Genomic DNA, 19,431 nt, shown 5'->3' on the forward strand with positions numbered 1-19,431 from the left:
TTCAGCCTCAGACGTCAGCTGCACACAAACAGCGACAAAGTGACATCACAGGTGAATGCCAAGCTGTCAGACTAAGGATTATTAACATGTTAGATCATACCATATAAGTTTACACACCATACCATATTAGAATCCGCACACATCGTCACAGTTAAATGATTTATCTTTTTAAGTAAAGTAATTGGAAATAAATTTTTGTGAAATGCACTATTGGGTATTTAGAATGAGTGAATGAGTACTGTTATTTTTAGCAGCATTACCAGGGAAAGGAAGAATGTTAGAATCCCACAAAGATCCCTTCTTACAAATGCTACGCAAGTACTTCTGCTCTGGAAGTACATTCAATTCTTCTACTATGGATTATTCCATAGGGCTGATGTATGTTCATGAGTAACTCCAGTGAAAATAATGTAATAAAAAGTACTTAATTTTTACAATTATTAAGTATAAATGAATTACAACTGCAACAAACACAATTGCTAACTTCCAGCTAGAGCAATGTCCTGCCTCTAACTGGCCAGCAGACGCCAGTCAGCCAATCAGCTGTACTGTACTGTCATACACCCTTTGCCTGCTGTACCAAATCTAGCAGGAATTACATAAATTAGCATTCAGGTGGGAGGCTTCGGTTGGACGCAATCGTGGATTGCATCATTTACAGGGACGCAGCGGGTAGGCACATCTCCCACACGGTCCCCTCCCTAACCACTCACCTGTCAACCGCATCCTGGAAGCTGCAAAGGACATTGCTCTAGCTGGAAGTTAGCAATTGTGTTTGTTGCAGTTGGCATTCAGTTTAGAGGTGGTGGGGTGAATTCCCTGTAGGTCAGAGGTCCAGGGCTTGCCCACACTTCCCTCTGGGTATCGCATGGTGGTTTGGGGGCCCCAACTAATGAGAGAGACCTGGGGCCCCCCGGCTGTCATGCGAACCAGTGTTTGTGATTATAAATTAATTAGTCAGTGTTTGCTCATTGTAAAATCTTTCCTCTCCCTGATTTACATTCTGACATTTATCACATGGTGTTGGTGACATTTTTACTGCTGACAGGTGATGTCACTGGAAGGAGATGCTGCCTGCATTTTTGGCAGTTGGAAACAGCTGTTATTTCCCACAATGCAACAAGGCTCCCACAGTATGATGTCAGTACCTCAGTGCTGTGAGGCACTGACATCACACTGTGTGTGTGGGGGGGGGGTTCACCACAATATCAGCTATACAGAGCCCCCTGAGAAATGGAATAGATTTCTCATGGGAAAGTGGGTATCAGCTACTGATTGGGATGAAGTTCAATTTTTGGTTACGGTTTCTCTTTAAACATTGTAGGAATACATTTTCTATCTTAGATAAATTACTGAGGGTGTTTCAATACAGGTTATATTTCACATTAGGATTTTCAGAAAACTCTAATCTTGGAATCTAAACTGAGTCTAATGTCTGCTATTTGCTGCATGCTTTCAACTATAATGTCTAACTTTAGGCATAATAAAAAATACTTTCCCACACTGTCCCCAGTAACGTCTGGGGGTACCTCTAAAACTCATACAAATGCACAACTACCGCTGCTCAAAATAATTGTTGGTAATCATTTTGGGTGACATTTTTAGTAATGATCACTGTACAGACATATGGCTAGTTTTCTGCACTATGGAATGATAGGGGGGAGGATAATTGGGAGTTTTACTGTGAATTAAAAGAGGATTGGAACCATAAATCATGGTGTTCCCCCTTAGAAAAACTCTTCTTCATCCCATTCCCCAACAGGCTCATCAGCCAGGGGTTTATTATAAGTGAATTCTCCATGAATGCCCTCCCCCAACCCACCATTAAAAGCACTTCCAGCATAACCCCTTCATGCAGCCACTATGGCATCCTCCGATGAAACCCATAACAGGTGCAGCCACTAATTAATCCCTTCCCTCCTCTCCTACTGCAGGTGTGGCCACAATGAGACCCCCCCCCCCCACACACACACATAAGTACAGCCCTTCCCTTTTCCAAAATCCCCAATAAGTGCTGCCACCGTGAGACCCCTCTTGCTATGCAGAGTAGCGCAATAGTGGTGGTCGCAATTATTTCCTTCAGCAGCAAGTCCTACTCTTTGGTGCAACCACCTCAATGCTTTTGCTGCTGAGTCTTTTCATGTGACATCAAACAGCATAAAAGAACACTCAAAGCCAACATAACGATTTCGCGCAAAAATGTTTAATTGCGCGCGAAAATTTGCGATTGCATGCAAACGCGAAAATTCACGCGAAAACGGCCGTGCTAACAGTTAGCACTCTTTTGTGAATCAAGCTCTCTGTATTTTAACCTGGAAAACAGTGACAGTGTGATGCAATGTTATACGGTAAATAAAACTATATGACTGAAAATAAAAATATGAGCCTCTTTTCTTTGCTTCTAATGTCCTATATATTATCCGTACTACACATACAATTCATTATCTCATAATTTATTTTTCCTTCAGATTTGCTTTGATGCGGAACTTCAGACACAAAATCTAGAAACATATAGTTGAAGGCCAAAATAATCTAATTTAGTATCTGAACAAATGCAGTCTTTTTAGTAAAAACATTAAAAAAAAATCTATTTAAAATTGTTATTTTAAGTTGCATGTATTTTTCATTTTCCAAGATTTTTTTTTCTATTCTCCTTATGCTTTACCCATAAGAAAGGTACATTGTTGCAAATATAAAAAAAAATCCCATTATACCAGCGATGGCGAACCTATAGCCTCAACTGCAGGCACGGCATCGCTGCTGCGCTATGTCCCGGGAAATTTAACTGGCCGCGGCGTCTAATAGACACCGCGCGAGTTCATAGCCCGCAGCCCTGCTCCAGCCTGCAGTCTTCCGGCAGGCAGACCGGGGGCTACGGGAAGATGGCGTCCGAAGCCCTGTACTGGAGACTATTTGTGTCTCCAGTACAGGGCTTCGGGCGCCATCTTCCCGTAGCCCTGCTACTGCATTCAGCCCGGTAGACTGCAGGAGGATCGTCGGGGAGCTGCGCACCAGAGGCTGGCCGGGTGAGGGGACTTCTGCCAGGTAAGTAAATTCTTTTTTTTCTTTTTTGCAGGTGAAATGCTGCCCTCATTGCGTTTATTTTCTGGTGAAATGCTGCACTCATTGCGTTATTTTCTGGTGAAATGCTGCACTCATTGCTTTTATTTTCTGGTGAAATGCTGCACTCATTGCATTTCTTTTCTGGTGAAATGCCGCACCCATTGCGTTTATTTTCTGGTGAAAGGCTGCACTCATTGCGCAAAAATGTTTAATTGCGCGTGAAAATTTGCGATTGCATGCAAACGCGAAAATTCACGCGAAAACGGCCGTGCTAACAGTTAGCACTCTTTTGTGAATCAAGCTCTCTGTATTTTAACCTGGAAAACAGTGACAGTGTGATGCAATGTTATACGGTAAATAAAACTATATGACTGAAAATAAAAATATGAGCCTCTTTTCTTTGCTTCTAATGTCCTATATATTATCCGTACTACACATACAATTCATTATCTCATAATTTATTTTTCCTTCAGATTTGCTTTGATGCGGAACTTCAGACACAAAATCTAGAAACATATAGTTGAAGGCCAAAAATAATCTAATTTAGTATCTGAACAAATGCAGTCTTTTTAGTAAAAACATTAAAAGAAAAATCTATTTAAAATTGTTATTTTAAGTTGCATGTATTTTTCATTTTCCAAGATTTTTTTTTCTATTCTCCTTATGCTTTTCCCATAAGAAAGGTACATTGTTGCAAATATAAAAAAAAATCACATTATACCAGCGATGGCGAACCTATAGCCTCATCTGCAGGCACGGCATCGCTGCTGCGCTATGTCCCGGGAAATTTAACTGGCCGCGGCGTCTAATAGACACCGCGCGAGTTCATAGCCCGCAGCCCTGCTCCAGCCTGCAGTCTTCCGGCAGGCAGACCGGGGGCTACGGGAAGATGGCGTCCGAAGCCCTGTACTGGAGACTATTTGTGTCTCCAGTACAGGGCTTCGGGCGCCATCTTCCCGTAGCCCTGCTACTGCATTCAGCCCGGTAGACTGCAGGAGGATCGTCGGGGAGCTGCGCGCCAGAGGCTGGCCGGGTGAGGGGACTTCTGCCAGGTAAGTAAATTCTTTTTTTTCTTTTTTGCAGGTGAAATGCTGCCCTCATTGCGTTTATTTTCTGGTGAAATGCTGCACTCATTGCGTTATTTTCTGGTGAAATGCTGCACTCATTGCGTTTATTTTCTGGTGAAATGCTGCACTCATTGCTTTTATTTTCTGGTGAAATGCTGCACTCATTGCATTTCTTTTCTGGTGAAATGCCGCACCCATTGCGTTTATTTTCTGGTGAAATGCTGCACTCATTGCGTTTATTTTCTGGTGAAATGCTGCCCACATTGCGTTTATTTTCTGGTGTCTGGGGTAACTGTTGCTGCATTTATTATTTAATGGTCATAGTTGGCTATATTTGCTGCTTTGGGGTTACGATATACTAATAAATAGCATCACACAGTTTCTGCACACCCATGATGCGAATCCTCGTTTCACCACATCATGGCGGAAACACTGCTTTCTTATGCATCACTGTTACATCATTATGTTAGCTTCGCCCATACAATGTCATGGCCATGCCCATTTTTCGGCGCGGCGCATGTTGAACCCAGTAGTTGAACCCAGTAGCTGTTTACAGCTGTTTCCAACTGCCAAAACAGCAAGCAGCAGCTACATCACCTGCCAAAAGTAAAAATGTCAGCATGTAATAAATGTCAGAATGTAAATCGGGGATTTAAAAGATTTTACAATGGGCAAACACTGACTAAATCAATTATACATAATTATTGTAAAAATGAAGCACTTTTTTATTACACTATTTTCACTGGAGTTCCTCTTTAAACTACAAGGATGTGTGTGGAAAACAGACTTAACCAAATCTGTGTGAATCTTGGTAGGGTACCAAATCTGAGTGCATCTTGGTAGGGTACCAAATCTGAGTGAATCATTGAAGTGTACAAAATGTCACTAAATCTTTATAAAGTATTAAATCTCAGTAAATCTTTGTAGACAGAGTAATGAACGTTAAATTCTTGAGAAACAAGACCTTCACACCTTGGCCCCTATGCAAGTAACTTTTTTTCCTTTTTTATTACATTATTTTCACTGGAGTTCCTCTTTAAGAGCATATCCAGAATCTGAGTCAAGGGTTGCCAATGAACTACACTGGGATTGGAACTGAGGTATAAATACATGGCTGTTAGTAGATTTTGTTCCAGTTTTATTTTAAACTAAAACCTCCAATATATGTACGAGGCATGGTGCCCAGCGGGGACCGCAATGTGTTCTGTTGCTATGCCAGGGGGAAGGGGGGATGACATCACACAGTGGGCAGAATAAATGGGGAGAACAATACGATCGGCTCAGGCTGATTGGGGGCATGGCATCGGGGAGCATCGGGGCTGCGGTACACATGCTAAATTCTTGGTGGGGGCAGTTGTTATGCCAGGGGGGAAGGGGGGTTGACATCACACAGTGGGCAGAGGCAGTTGTTAGCAGCTATCTCTGCTAAGTTAAGCCTCTTACAACTTGTGTAAAAGGTTTAATTTTTCAGTTTACATATAAAATACAATTTCTCTCTGTCCCAAACCTCTCCAGAACCAGGGCCAGTGCTACCAATAAGGCGAAGGGGCAATTTTACCAGGGCCCTTGCATGCTGCTGGGCCCCCCCACACTGCCGGTCCCCCACCAAGGTCTCTCCCCACCAAATTTGTGATCTCAGGGGCCTCTACATGATTTGTTACAGCATTGCAACTCTCCTCATCCCCACTGACTGCCTCATCTCCATGACATGTCACGTTATTACACAATAGCATGTGCCTAGTCACTAAAAAGAGGCAGCTAGCAGCATGAAGACGGGGAGCAAGGACAGAGCAGCGCACCGGGACAGGTGAGTTGCAATATTGTAACAAATCATGCAGGGGCCCAAGGGAACACAGTAGAATTAAGGTGTAAGGTAGAGGCGGAAGCCCTTGGAGCTGAATTTTCTCAGCAGGTAGGGGGGGGGGGGGGGCTCCTCTTTAATTTGCCCCAGGGCCACATTGGAGCTTGAACTGACCCTGTCCATAGCTACTTCTATTTTTATCCAACCATCTTTTGATGCCCACTTAACACATGCAGCCCATTCAAGAAATCTTCTGTCATTATCTAACATACTGTAAGTATCTTTTCACTCAACAATGGTGGTCCGGATCACATAATTTGTCACTTGCATGAGGGACACAGGCACCATCTCTTTATTCTCATGGGTTGATGAAAACCTTTAATTTCTTATATACAAGTATGTTTTGAATAGATCAAGGAATAATACTTTTCTACTCTTTAGGTACTTTACAAGTAGTTGACCATTCTAGATTTTGCAAAACAAAAGAATAGGCCAGCGGCGGGGCACGACGGATCGGAGGAGGACGGCGTGGGACATTACTGCTACATGGGGCAGATAGAAGCCTCAGGTAAGTGGCGGTTTTTATCCCCAGGTTCTCCCACAGAACACCTTTAAGCTTTGTCAGAAAAGTTTTGCAGGCTGTTATACCTCCCTAAATTGTATCTTTTTTACCCTCTCTGGGTTGCTGTCCTGAAACGTTCTGGCAAATACCAAACTTACTTACAGTAACATCTTTTCCAGGAGTTGAAAGGACAGCACCCTTACTACCCTCCCTGATATTATATTTCTTAAATTCATTTTTTGAAGCATCATTCTGTGTGGAGTTTTTTGGTCTTTCATTTCTAAGGAAGGTACGTTTTTAACAAAAATAATAATGTTATATAGTAATTTAAACATGTGCCTATTGATTACATGAAGAGTGGTTTTTATTTATAGGTCCACCTAAAACAGAAAATGTTCTTCAGGTTTGAGCATTTTTCAGCTCTATGAACTCTACTTACATTAATGAGCTGAGAACACAATGTCCTCTATTCATCACTCACGAGTTGTTTATTTCTCAGTAGAGATTTAAGTAGCATGCTTGCACTGTTCATTGAAGAACACCATGTCTTATCTTTGTTTTATCTCTGTTGGTGAGAATACAAAGATCTCACATGGCTTAAAGTGGTTTAATAATGTATTGCAGCTCTGGCTGTTCCCAAAAAGGGTCTGATTTCTGGAAACCGGTTTAAGAATTTATAGCACCTTCAGATATGATCGCAGTGGAGTCACTGACACAAAGGCACACTATGCAAAAGATAATAAAAGTCAAAATTATTACACAAGGCTTTTAATTACTTATCTTTAAGTACTTCTTTTAATTAGTCAGACAAATTAGTCAAATATAGTTTAAACATTTTCAGACAGAATATAATTTTGCATTTACATAGTAGACGATTTATGTTCTTCTACATATGTTATTGTTAATATGGAAAAACTTGAGAAACATTGTTAATAAAAATCTAAGGATTAATATTCAGTGGAACCTTGGTTTGCTAGCATAATTTGTTCCGGAAACCAGAGCCGGGACAAGGTCCTCCAGCACCCAAGGCTGAGACACCAAAGTGCGCCCCTCCATCCCTGCCACCCCATCCATCACACACTGATTGCTATTAGACTAAGAGGCGCCACAGGGCCCACAACCTCCCCAACACCTTAATATCTAGTTATCTGGCTTGCAGTCACTGCCATGTATCCCCTTTTCTTATTTATTTCTGCTTCAAACACAATTAGGAATGACAGCTGAATGAATTCTGCGCCCCCTCCTACACTGCGCCCTGAGGCTGGAGCCTCTCCAGCCTATGTCTCGGCCCGGCCCTGCCGGAAACATGCAAATCCAAAGCGCTCTTATGTCAAAGTGATTTTCTCCAACATGTTTAATGGAAACTCAGATAATTTGTTCCACAATCAAAAAAAATATATAGAAAAATATTTTATACAAAGCACTGTACTGTATAAAGTAAAAAATGTAAAAAAGACTTTTGTTATAACTAACAGAATCCTTACTATCTGCTGGCTCATTCTCTGTACTTGCATCTCTCGAACTACATCTCCCGGCTTGTATTACAGTACGCGGTCAGAACACTGCTAGGCGATACATACTGTGACCGTTATAGGAAGTGTGAATCGAAGAAGGCGATGGGGGACCAGAGGAGTACCACCCATAAGAAAGTAATGGTGCCACCCCCAGCCCCCCAACGGCAGTGTCAATTTAGAACCTCCTTTATGGGCAAGGTAATTCTTAAAAAATGTAATCAGTGTTCAGTTCCCTTTAAACTTTACTTTGCTGAAATTGTAGTTTTACTTGTAACCTGGCTCAGAACTCTGTTAAAGAGGAACTGTTGCGAAATTCTTAAAATTTAAAACACATACAAATAAGAAGTACATTTCTTCCAGAGTAAAAAGAGTCATACATTACTTTTCTCCTATGTTGCTGTCATTTACAGTAGATAGTAGAAATCTGACATTACTGACAGGTTTTGAGTTAGTCCATCTCTTCATGGGGGATTCTCAGCATGGCCTTTATTCTTTATAAAGTCATTCCCTGAAAAAGATTTATACAAAGATGCTGCAAAGCCTCCCTGTTTGCTACACACATTTTTGGCAGTTGGACAGAGCAACTGCCATTCACTAAATGCTTTTAAAAATAAAGAAAACCCTGAGAATCCCCCATGAAAAGATGGGCTAGTCCAAAATCTGTTGGTAATGTCAGATTTCTACTACTTACTGTAAGTGACAGCAACATAGGAGAAAAGTAATTTATGGCTCATTTTACTCTGGAAGAAACGTGCTTCTTATTTGTATATGTTTACATGTATTTTACATTTTAAGATTTTTGGGACAGAGGTCCTTTAAGTACCAGGTGAAATGTTCCTATATTGTGGTTGCTGTTCCCCAAGTGCTCCTGAACCTGCAGAATTCATATAACACCTAGTCTATCTGAAATGGCCAAATCTAGCAAAACATTTCACCTGGTTGGCTCAGCCACCACTTGGTACAGCTGCATAATCCAGTTTTAAAAAGCAAATCAAACAATAGAAAATGTAGATGAATCCAGGCAGGCAAATCACCCAGATTACCTCTGGTAAAAAAGACACAGCCTGTCATGATTGATTGATATTAACTTGTCAGTTTGATTTAGCAGAGATGTGGCTGTTGAAGGATAATTGTTGACCTGTGTGGTCAGTGGTGGACATTCATTTCTGCATTTTATCATTCATCGAACTGCAGTCCATTCCCATACAAATCATATTCTTTGTATAATAAATAGGATTTAAGGAGAGGTGGCAGAGGAAATCTCTTCATTAATGATGGACTTTGCAAGACTTCCAATCCAGCAAGTTTGCGTATTTTAAGCCGACACAGGTGCTTTAATGGACGTGGGTTTCCTAAAGTAATAACACATTCAATAATGAAAAACATAAGTACATGATTTTATTCTAAGAATCTTTCATTTCCCTGTCAACAATTGATCTCATTTGATCTAATTTTGTCTTTTGTTTCCTTTTACCGCTTAATTACTAGGAATATAATTGTTTGCATGCATCAGATAATGTAATACATTTTTCACACACTGCTTCTACATTTTGGTTTGGTGATCACTTACCTATAATCTCTTGGATCTCTCCCCATTCTTTCTGAGCCTCAAGTGTGACCTTCAGGTTTGTGCAGATTGGAACAAAATCCATGTAGTCCACTAATACTCTAATAACTTTCCCCACTAAATGCTTCATCCAGGAGACAGTAATAAAGTTGCAGAACTGAAATAAGTAATAGAACGAATAAATAAAAAATAATGTCAACTTAATATGTCCCCCTATAATGTACATATAGTCCTCCTATAATGTAACTATAGTTCAGCTGACATTAAGGGCTTGATTCACAAAGTCGTTTGTGGACTTTTGCTAGCACAAAGTGCCATGATTCGCGTGATTGCAGACTTTTGCGCGCGCAAATTGCTTTGCGCACGCAAAAATCCGAACGGCACTTCACGTGCTAACTGTTTAGCACACCCATGCTAAACAGTTAGCACGGCTTTGTGAATCAAGCCCTTAGACTTTGTAAAGAGTATGATGGTGCTGTGCAATACGGCAAAGCATCTCCACTTCGGTCTCATTTGTCTAAAGAACATTGTTGGTTAGTACTGGGACTGTTCTGTCCTGCTGATTGATTCTGGCACTGTCCTTGCTAGCAGGCCAGTTCTGGGACTGGCCTTGCGACCTGAATGGTGAGGACTGGCTTTTCTTGATAGTTATGGGACTGACTGATAGCTGGCTGGTTCTGGGACTGATATCAAAGGCTGGCTGGTCCTGGAACTGGCTTTGTTGGCTAGTTCTGGCAAAGCTGGCTGGCTAGTTCTATGACATTTGTATTTCTTGGCCCATCATTACTTTATTCAGTGCATGTTACTTGTATACTCACATGGCTATCCTTTATTACACATGATGTCCAACCTGGTAGCTCCTCCTCTTCACAGCCTGACCATATAAATGAGCTACCATAAATGTCCCCATGCATGCAATCAAAGCACTTCTCCACCTGATAGCCATTATTTAGCAATAATCGTAGCATGATCTCATCATTGAGAGCATACTGAATAGCACTGGGGAAATGAGTATCATTGACAATCTGGAAGAAGCAGTTCACGTCAGCCTGATGAGCTAGGAGCAGTCTGACTATTTCGTGGCTCCCCGAGCGCACTGCCACTAATAGGCAGTTCAGAGTGTCTAAGTTTGGATTGGCACCAGCCTTCAGCAACATCTCCGTGCATAAAACATCTTTGTTGGACACTGCAAAAAACAGAGCTGTTTTTCTTTTATCTCCATAGTTTTCAGACATGTGCTCAGCTAAAAGTTCATTGACATCAAAGCCATTTTCAATAAGCAGTTCCAGGCACTGCACACTTTGTCCATCTGCAGCTGAATGTACAGGACTCAGGCCACTTTTTTTAATTGCATGTGGTGACGTCACAGGAAGGAGATACTTCAGTGCTCTATGAAAGAGAAAATAAACCGTTTTCTATAGAAACAAATACATAAATATACATGCAAATAAAGTGATTCTGTTTCATGTGAAGCATACTAATTTCACAGTGGGCCTGATCCCATTCACTTTTTCTCCCAAGTTTTCTCTAAAGTGATATTTTTTACACTATAAATAAAATGCCTTTTAAGCCATCAGCAAGCAAGAAAATACTCAGAATCATTTTCACAGTACTTTTTAACCTACTTTTTAGTACCTTTTCAATTGCAGATGGCAACAGTCATTTTAAACTGAACACGAAAAATTATCTCCTAGGAGAAACAGTGAATTGAATAGGGCCCAGTATATCGTGATGTCTAGCATAATAAATAACATAAGAATATTGCTGAACTTGGGGCAGAATGTTCATAAAAGGTTGAAAGAGGCGAGTAACAGTATTGCAGAAGTATCTGTGTCCTAACAGCAGCTATATCCTTTCTGTACTGGGATGCTTTGATTTGCCAGTAATACAAGGTTTTTCAAAGGGAAGATATTGTGGCTGATCATTCTACTATACTGCAGTGGTCAGAAAGTGGTGTCAGCTTTATTCCCTGCTATATGCAAGTCCGGAGCTTTGTTGGATGATCGTATGATTTGGCGGAAGGGGGAGGAGCATGGTTTCCTTGATACAGAAATTGGGTTCCAGCTAATGACTGAGCTCTGTTCTGTGTCACTGCCTGTCCCTGGAGCTGAGCTCTTTTTAAAAAAAATTAGGTACAAACAACCCAAAGATCAAGGGGTAAAATTTCAAGCGTGCCAATATACTAAGATAATGATGGTACATTTCATTCATAAATACGGGTATATGTGTTATGTCTGCTATCTGGACTTCAGCTTAAAAGAAGAACCTCACCTCTATTCAGCAGGGTGTATAGAAGTGACAGCAGGTATGCTTGCCATACATACTTGTCCAGCGGCTGCCAATAGATTTACGTCAGTCTCCTAGACAATATTTACACATGCACCACACTTATGGTTTGTGGCTTTGATTAAGATTGCTTAGATTATCTTATTATGGGAAGATGTAGATGATAGATTAATAGATTAACATGACGTATCACACAGAGAGCGTTGACATCTGCAGCTGCTGGGGGATGATCACTTAAAGGGCCTTTTTGCACTGTGCACATTGCGTTGAGATACCATCGCAACGCTGCTGGAAAGTCACACCTGCCATTCCATGTGCAGTTGGACTACACAGTGAAACATATGGTACAATGAAAGCATGCTTCACTGTAAATGCACATGTTGCCTGGTTAAATCCACATCAAGCTGTAGGGTACTCCATCAGAATCCGCTGTAGCGCACTCAATGTGAAAACACCATAGGAACATTATTACATCACATTGCAATGATATTGTCCATTGCGATGGAAGGCAACAGACACAGTGTGAAAAAACCCTAAGGGTCGTTCTTACTGGGGCGATTAGCAGACGATTACCACTAATCGCCGGCGATCGATCGCTAGCACTTTTTAAAGCTCTAGTGCAATACTAACCATATGGCAGTGATCTCACTGCCGCAATTACCGCCGATCACTGGCATGTCGCGATTAGCGGCAATCGCAAAACGCGCTACATGCAGCATTTTTCTAGAGTGATTGCGATTAGAATGCTAAAAAAAGCTAATCACGTTCGATCAAAAATTGTGAGAGTGTACAGTGATTTCACCGCGTCAATCGCAGTAAACTCACCAGCGCAAAACGCTAGCGCTGATCAATAGCGTTTTGCGATTCCAAGTGGGAACGGGCCTTTACTAAGCAGATCTGCTGGCAGTCACTGGACAGGTATGTATAGCAAACACTCCTCTACTAATCTCCACCTATCCACCCAAATGGTACTTGGTGGAGTTGTTCTTTAATGACATAGCTCACTATAGTGCTCACTATAGAATTCTGGAATCTGTTCAATTCTGTATTGCTTTTTTTTCTAAACTCAGTGCAAGTTTATTAGAGCAATAAAGTAGAGCAGTAACAATGAAAGTCAATTGGCTAAATTTCAGCGATGCAGAAGTATAATAGTGATTCTCTGACAAAACCTGATTTTTGAAAATAACAAACAAAAGAAATAGAAAAATAAATATTTAGCTAAAAATATAACAAAGTAATTACATTTTCAGAAGAAAAATGTTGCTCAGATCCTTTTACAGCAGGAGTGTCAAACTCAAATACAAAGCGGGACGAATTTGAACACTGGGGCCTAGCTGCAGGCAAACCTCAATGTCTAGTGACCACCTCCTTTATAAAGTTCCCTGGTGCCTAGTGGTCCTCCTCCCTCCCCTGTATAGTTACCTGGTATCTAGTGGTCCTCCCTCCCTATGCAGTTCCCTACTGTTCACCCCCCCCCCCCCATATGGCTTTCCTGGTATTCTAGGGCTTCACCTCCAATATAGCTTCCCTGATGGTCTAGAGAGGGTCAAACATAGTGCAAAGTGGGGAAACAACTTGAGGACCAAATTTAATGGCTCTGAGGGCCAGATTTGGCCCCACGGGCCGGAGTTTGACATTTATGTTTTACAGTATTAAAAAAGAAGCAGGAGCAAAGTAAAAGAAGAATGGATTGGTGGTGGTAGCCATTTCATAGATTAGGTGCTGTGACAGGGCCATGGTGCCCAGGTGCTTAATAATTTAGGGATTGCATTTCTGTTGACATAGATTACTTTACTAAAATGCAGGTATACCATTGTCTCACAAGACAATGTTCCTACTGCATATTAAAGATGAAAGATCCCCAAGATCAAAGAAGAGAAAAATAGTTCTCCTACATGAAGGATATCGAACTCCAGTGCTCATGGTCCTCACACATTTTTGGCACAGCTCAAACTAATTGATGGGACTGAATCAGGAAAGGTGTGGTTCATCAAGCAGAACACATTTCTGCATTTCTTATTCTATCCTATACACTGGCTTGGATATGGCCCTTGAGGAGTAGAGTTTGACATCCCTGTCCTACATGGCCATAGATATAACTACTTACAAATAATGACCTCCGCTGGCTGCTTTGTGTATAGGGAGATAGCCTTCTTTATCAGGTATATTTCCACTTCCACCATACTCTAAAAGAAGAGCCACACAGTCCGGGTTTCCTCCTGCAGCTGCATCAGACAGTACTGTGGATCCATCATCTGCTTCTATATTAATATCACCACCTGAGACAGAGAATATTTGTAATAGGTTATAAGGTTGCTGTAGACCACATTAACAAAATGCATAAATTCTAAGAAAAATGGTGAGCTGATCATTGCTCCTGCAAATTCTGTTAAGATAAATATTATTTAGAATTTTGATATGGCCCAAACTGAAAAATGCATTTTGAATACCAGCAATGCCATTCAATATATGAATGGCTCCTACAAAAGAAGAACACTTTGAAGGTATATGATAAGGAGAAATACTTGGCCTCATAGACAATAGATAAATCACCATTGGCCTGTGCCAACTTAAGATTTGAAAGGAACTTGAAATATCTGTGACTTCTTTCCCTTGGCTACATGTTCTGTCCTGGGAATGAATAACAAGACCAGTGGTTTATAAGAATTTACTTTATATATTATTCCCCCTTCTTCAGGCATATTTCCAGATGTAAGCTGAAGTAAAACACTGTATGCAGGTAAATAGTGAGCACATAGAGTAGATGACAGCTGTACTGGTTACTATTTAGAATTTAGGTGTTAAGTGGTCAGTAGGCTGGAGCCATTAAACTCATGCAGGTATCCAAAGAGTCCATCAGGCTGAAGACCATGACATCAAGTCAATCAGGTTAAATAAGGTGTCATGAAACCCATTCCACAATTTAAAGGGAACCTGAACCGAGTAAAATTATTTAAAATAATCACATGACGTAGCTGCAAATGAATATAACATACTAACCTCACCGTCAGTTCCTCTCAGAAGCTCACCATTTTCTTCTTACAGTGATCCCTTCCAGTTCTGACAATATTTTGTGAGAACTGAAATATACCAGTTGATGTCAGTTATATATCAGCAGCTGTCAGTTACAACTGAATGTGCAAGGTAATGTCCATGTTTCCCTATGGCTCAAGTGGGCGATATTACATAGCAAGGAAATGAACAACGCTACTTAAAAACAGGCAAGTGCCTACCTGCAGTGCAAGCCCCACTTGTGGGATATAATACACACCGAGCATACACATGACCTGTCTACCACTGGAGGATGTTGGTTTCCTGTAACAGCTTGCAGCTGGCGATATTACAGTTTAACAGTGTGCTGACCAGGAAGCTGTTATGGGGTAATGACCATTTTTAAAATGGAGGATGGAGACATCCATTGATCACAGTGGACAAATGAGACGCAGGAGAGGAGAAAGAGATTGAGGAGTAGACTACATAGGAGGTAGGTATGACCTGTGCTCAGGGCCGGATTTGTACTCTTTACTGCCCAAGGCCACTATCACCAGCCGCCCCCCTTCATTATAGGTAGCGAGATTACCCCTCCCCATTTCCCTACAGTATAGGTAGCCAGATGACTCCCTTAATCCCTCTTTTTCCCACCCCCACTTTCAGTATAGGTAGCCAGCTCGCCTTCACTCCGCAGCAGCCATCAGTGTCACTAATTTCTCCACTCATCTCCAGTGCAGAAGCTTCCTCTTCCTTTCCATCTCCAATGTTGCCTAAGTCCATAATTGCCTGCCACAACGCAAACGTGCACAGAGAGCAAGGTGGCTGCTGCACAGGCAGCTAGCAGCAGAGTACCATAGTCAGGCGCTCGCCTGACCTCCCTGCATTGCAGCATTTGCAAGCTTGCAAATGCTGCACCAGTTTAGCCTGCTGCTTTGGTGCCCTTGCTCATGTGGTGCCCTAGGCCATGGCCTAGGTGGTCTTGGCTTAAATCCGGCCTTGCTGCTGTGTATGGTTATTTTGACTTTTTATTTTCAATTCAGGTTCTCTTTAAAGAGGAACTGTAGTGACAATAATCTAATGAAAAAAGTGCCTAATTTTTACAATAATTATTTATAAATTATTTAGTCAGTGATTACCCATTGTAAAATCTTTCCTCTCCCTGATTTACATTCTGAAATTTATCACATGGCAACATTTTTACTGCTGGCCAGTGATCTCTGTGGAAAGAGATGATGCTTTTTTGGCAGTTGGAACCAGCTGTTATTTCCCACAATGCAACAAGGCTCCCACGGTGTGATGTCAGTACCTAGGTGCTGACATCACACTGTGGGATGGGTTTCACCACAATATCAGCTCCACAGACCCCCCTGATGATCTAATCTAGAAAAGGTAAAGATTTCTCATGGGAAAGGGGGAATCAGCTACTGATTCGGATGAAGTTCAATCCTTGGTTACAGTTCCTCTTTAACCCTCCTGGCAGTAACCCCAACCTACACTCGGTGGTAGATGCCACAGAGGATTTCTCTGCCCCGGGAGGGATTTTTTGGATAAAATTGTGTAAAGCTTGTAGCTAGCACTTTGCTAGCTACCATTGTCCCCCAAGTCCCTCCGCTCTACTCCGATCCCCCCCAATCGCCGCCGTTATACGTACCCCCCAGGGATCCCAGGTTGGTATGAGGAGGATCGGGATTGCGCATAACATCATGACGTCGATGACGTCAGATGTCATGTCCGATCATCGCCATAGCGATGACAGAAGCTCATTGGGGAGGCTGCGGCTCTCGCTGGATCGCGGCTAGGTAACAAATAGCGGCGGCGATCGGGGGGGATCAGAAGGGTGCGGGGGACTTGAGGCACAATGATGCTAGCTACAAGCTTTACAAAAAGTTACAAAAAGTTTAATTCAAAAGATCCCTCCTGCGGATGCAGACTCAGAAACTGCGTACCGCCAGGTAGGCTAAACCATTTGTCAATTTTTTTGAACATTTTCATGAATTTGTATTCAGAAAATGTTCTTTATTGTTTACTTCATCATCAACTGGCCCTGGGTTTTTGAGGGTTCCTTTGTTGTTATTCTACCTCAAATACTTCTTTCCCTCACTGTATCTTATAATGGCATGCAGACAAAATAAAGGCTGGCACCACCAGTAGTAGTTATGCTCTTTTAGTATATCAGCATAGATGTTAAAATGCTTTGCTGGGCTGGTGGTGACAGAATAAGCGGTCTGTCGCCACCAGCTCAGCAAAGCATTTTAACATCTATGCTGATGGAAAAAAAGAGCATAACTACTACCGGTGGTGCCATCCTTCATTTTGTCTGTCTGCTTTGGAACTTCAAAGTGCAGGGGGTCTTTTAAAGTACACCTGAGGGGAAAATAAACGAATGAAATAAACGACTGTATCCATCGTTCGTCTCCTAAAAATGACTTTTTAAGATATTCCACAGTGTTATTTTATGTTTAAATCTAGTTTTTACGTTTTAACTGTTTTATTGTTTTTGCTCAATGACACATTCATTGAAGTATGCCAGAGCTAAAATCTATGAATTATTGACCCTTTTTATCAGGGCACTATCTGGATCTGCATGTTTATGTTATAAATTCAATTCTCTTCTAACAAGCAAAAATGACAGTGTACAATGAAAATGGTTTAAATAACTGGGGAAAAAACTAACATACTGTGACATACCTTTATTTCTATTAAAGATTTTTTTTATATTTACTTAATTAGGTGTTGATTCACATTCCAGCCACAATTTATATCCTAAAGTTTATTCTCACATACCTTTATGAATTAACTGTTCCAGTGCATCACATTGACCAAACTCAGCAGCTGCACCCAGTGGTGTGACTCCAAATCCATCCTGAAGGTTAACATTTCCACCATGTTTCAGAAGGAGAGAGATAAGATCATTGCGCCCCTGCTTTGCTGCTTCGTGCATAGCTGACCAGCGCTTCACACATGGCTGGTTTATAGTGCAGTTGTAACTTATCAGAGTAGTCACCATATCATAACTGCCAATTCTAACAGCTAGGAAATAGTACAAATAGTACATATAACAAGGTTAGAAAAATATAAAGTACAACAGCACCTTAAACAAGAAAGGTCTAAAAGTAAATAAAATAAAAACTGCATAACATATCCACAGACATCATACGGTAAACAGCTTGCTAGTTGCTGCTCATCATCACTTATACACTGGTGGTGGAATTTCCCAAGTGCCAAATTTAACTTCAGTGAAAATGCCATGCTTAGCCCTAATCCAGTCAAAACACTTTATGGAAGAGTAGGGAATCCTTTCATTGGGGAGATTTTGCTCACGCTTCCTGTATTTTGGGACACTGGTGGGAGAGACAGGAAGCAAGTGAAATTTCTCCAACAGAAATACTGACAGTAATAATGAATTTAAAGATGACAGAAAACCTCCATTACACCCAGCAGTTCAAGGCTTACCAACTGCTGAGACCCAGATTTAGGTTTATCGGCACCTTGGGTGCTTAATGGACGCCCCCCATGTAATGGCTTTTGATGGCTACCTTAGATAAAATTTGCTCCCATAGTGTAAATTTAAATTTTATGAAATATAAAAAGTTATTGCACTTATTTTGAAAGTTGTATTGTCAGATTTTTCACTTAAATATGCAAAACAGATTGCAGTCACAAATATTTATTTCAGTTAATCATATGCATGAAGTACCATTGTTCTGTCATGCTATGCAAAATGTTTAAATGCAATTTTAACATTAGTAAGATTGTGAGTTGGAGAAACCCTTTAACATTTTTTACTTAGAAAGAGACTTGTTCCTAGTTACAGTTATGTTCTATAAAGTAACCAAAACCAAAGATAGGATCCCTGCCATCTTTCACAGTTGTACATAATTGGTTAGGAAAGTTTGGTGGAGGAGATGGGGGAAATAGCGCCCCCTGCTATGTTTCAAACCATGGCAGACACTAACTTTGCCTGATACTTCTTTCTAACTGTAGCCTTAATCCCTAATCCCTAACACAAAGATAAACCCTCATACTAAACATAGTAGGACATATCATCTAATCTCCATATGCATTCTTTTAACCTATTAACGGCCACCTGACTTATTAAAACGTCCTGTTTGACCCTGTTAACGGCAACAGAACGTTTTAATAAGTCGCTCGCTCTCGCCGCCGCTCCGCTGTTTACCGTCGGGTATCCGTGTTCCGTGATTGAGGAAGAGGACCGAGCGGTCCTCTACCCAATCGCAATGCCTGGAATGAATGGACGTGACTGCGATCAGCAGCCGCGGCCATTCATAAAACAGGAAGCCGTTACAGCGTAAAAAAATGTAAAAAAAAAAATAGTGAACACTTCATATGAAACAGGAATGTGTTCCCTAGCGCCATCTTGTGGCCAAAAAGTAAATTTACACACACAGGCACATACATACACATACACTTATACACAATATTAATAAAATTAATAACTTACACTTCCAAAGCCCCTCCCCCCCCCCAAAAAAAAAACGCTTGTAAAAAAATCAGTTATAAAAAACAACACATAAATAGTTGTTTTGGGGACTCAGCTTTTATATGTTATAACTTTACTA

At 41.1% G+C, this 19,431-nt stretch overlaps 1 protein-coding gene across 5 annotated transcripts in view; it reads right to left on the bottom strand.

The window, feature by feature from the left end:
- Positions 1–7,071: 7,071 nt before the first annotated feature.
- ASB15 (ankyrin repeat and SOCS box containing 15) overlaps positions 7,072–19,431 on the bottom strand; it is an 84,686-nt gene continuing 72,326 nt past the window's right edge. For 4 of the 5 annotated variants that reach the window (XM_068276386.1, XM_068276381.1, XM_068276382.1 and 1 more), the window contains 5 exons: positions 17,636–17,881; positions 13,968–14,139; positions 10,393–10,963; positions 9,578–9,731; positions 8,753–9,359 (listed from right to left, as the gene is read on the bottom strand). In XM_068276386.1, coding sequence (XP_068132487.1) covers positions 9,184–9,359; positions 9,578–9,731; positions 10,393–10,963; positions 13,968–14,139; positions 17,636–17,881 — 1,319 coding nt within the window. In that variant the 3' untranslated portion in view covers positions 8,753–9,183. Of the gene's footprint in view, positions 7,219–8,752; positions 9,360–9,577; positions 9,732–10,392; positions 10,964–13,967; positions 14,140–17,635; positions 17,882–19,431 lie in introns of those variants that run through there. The other variant, XM_068276388.1, reaches the window with a different exon arrangement.

Source organism: Hyperolius riggenbachi, chromosome 3 (genome assembly GCF_040937935.1).
Source record: "Hyperolius riggenbachi isolate aHypRig1 chromosome 3, aHypRig1.pri, whole genome shotgun sequence".
NCBI classification, from domain to species: Eukaryota; Metazoa; Chordata; class Amphibia; order Anura; family Hyperoliidae; genus Hyperolius; species Hyperolius riggenbachi.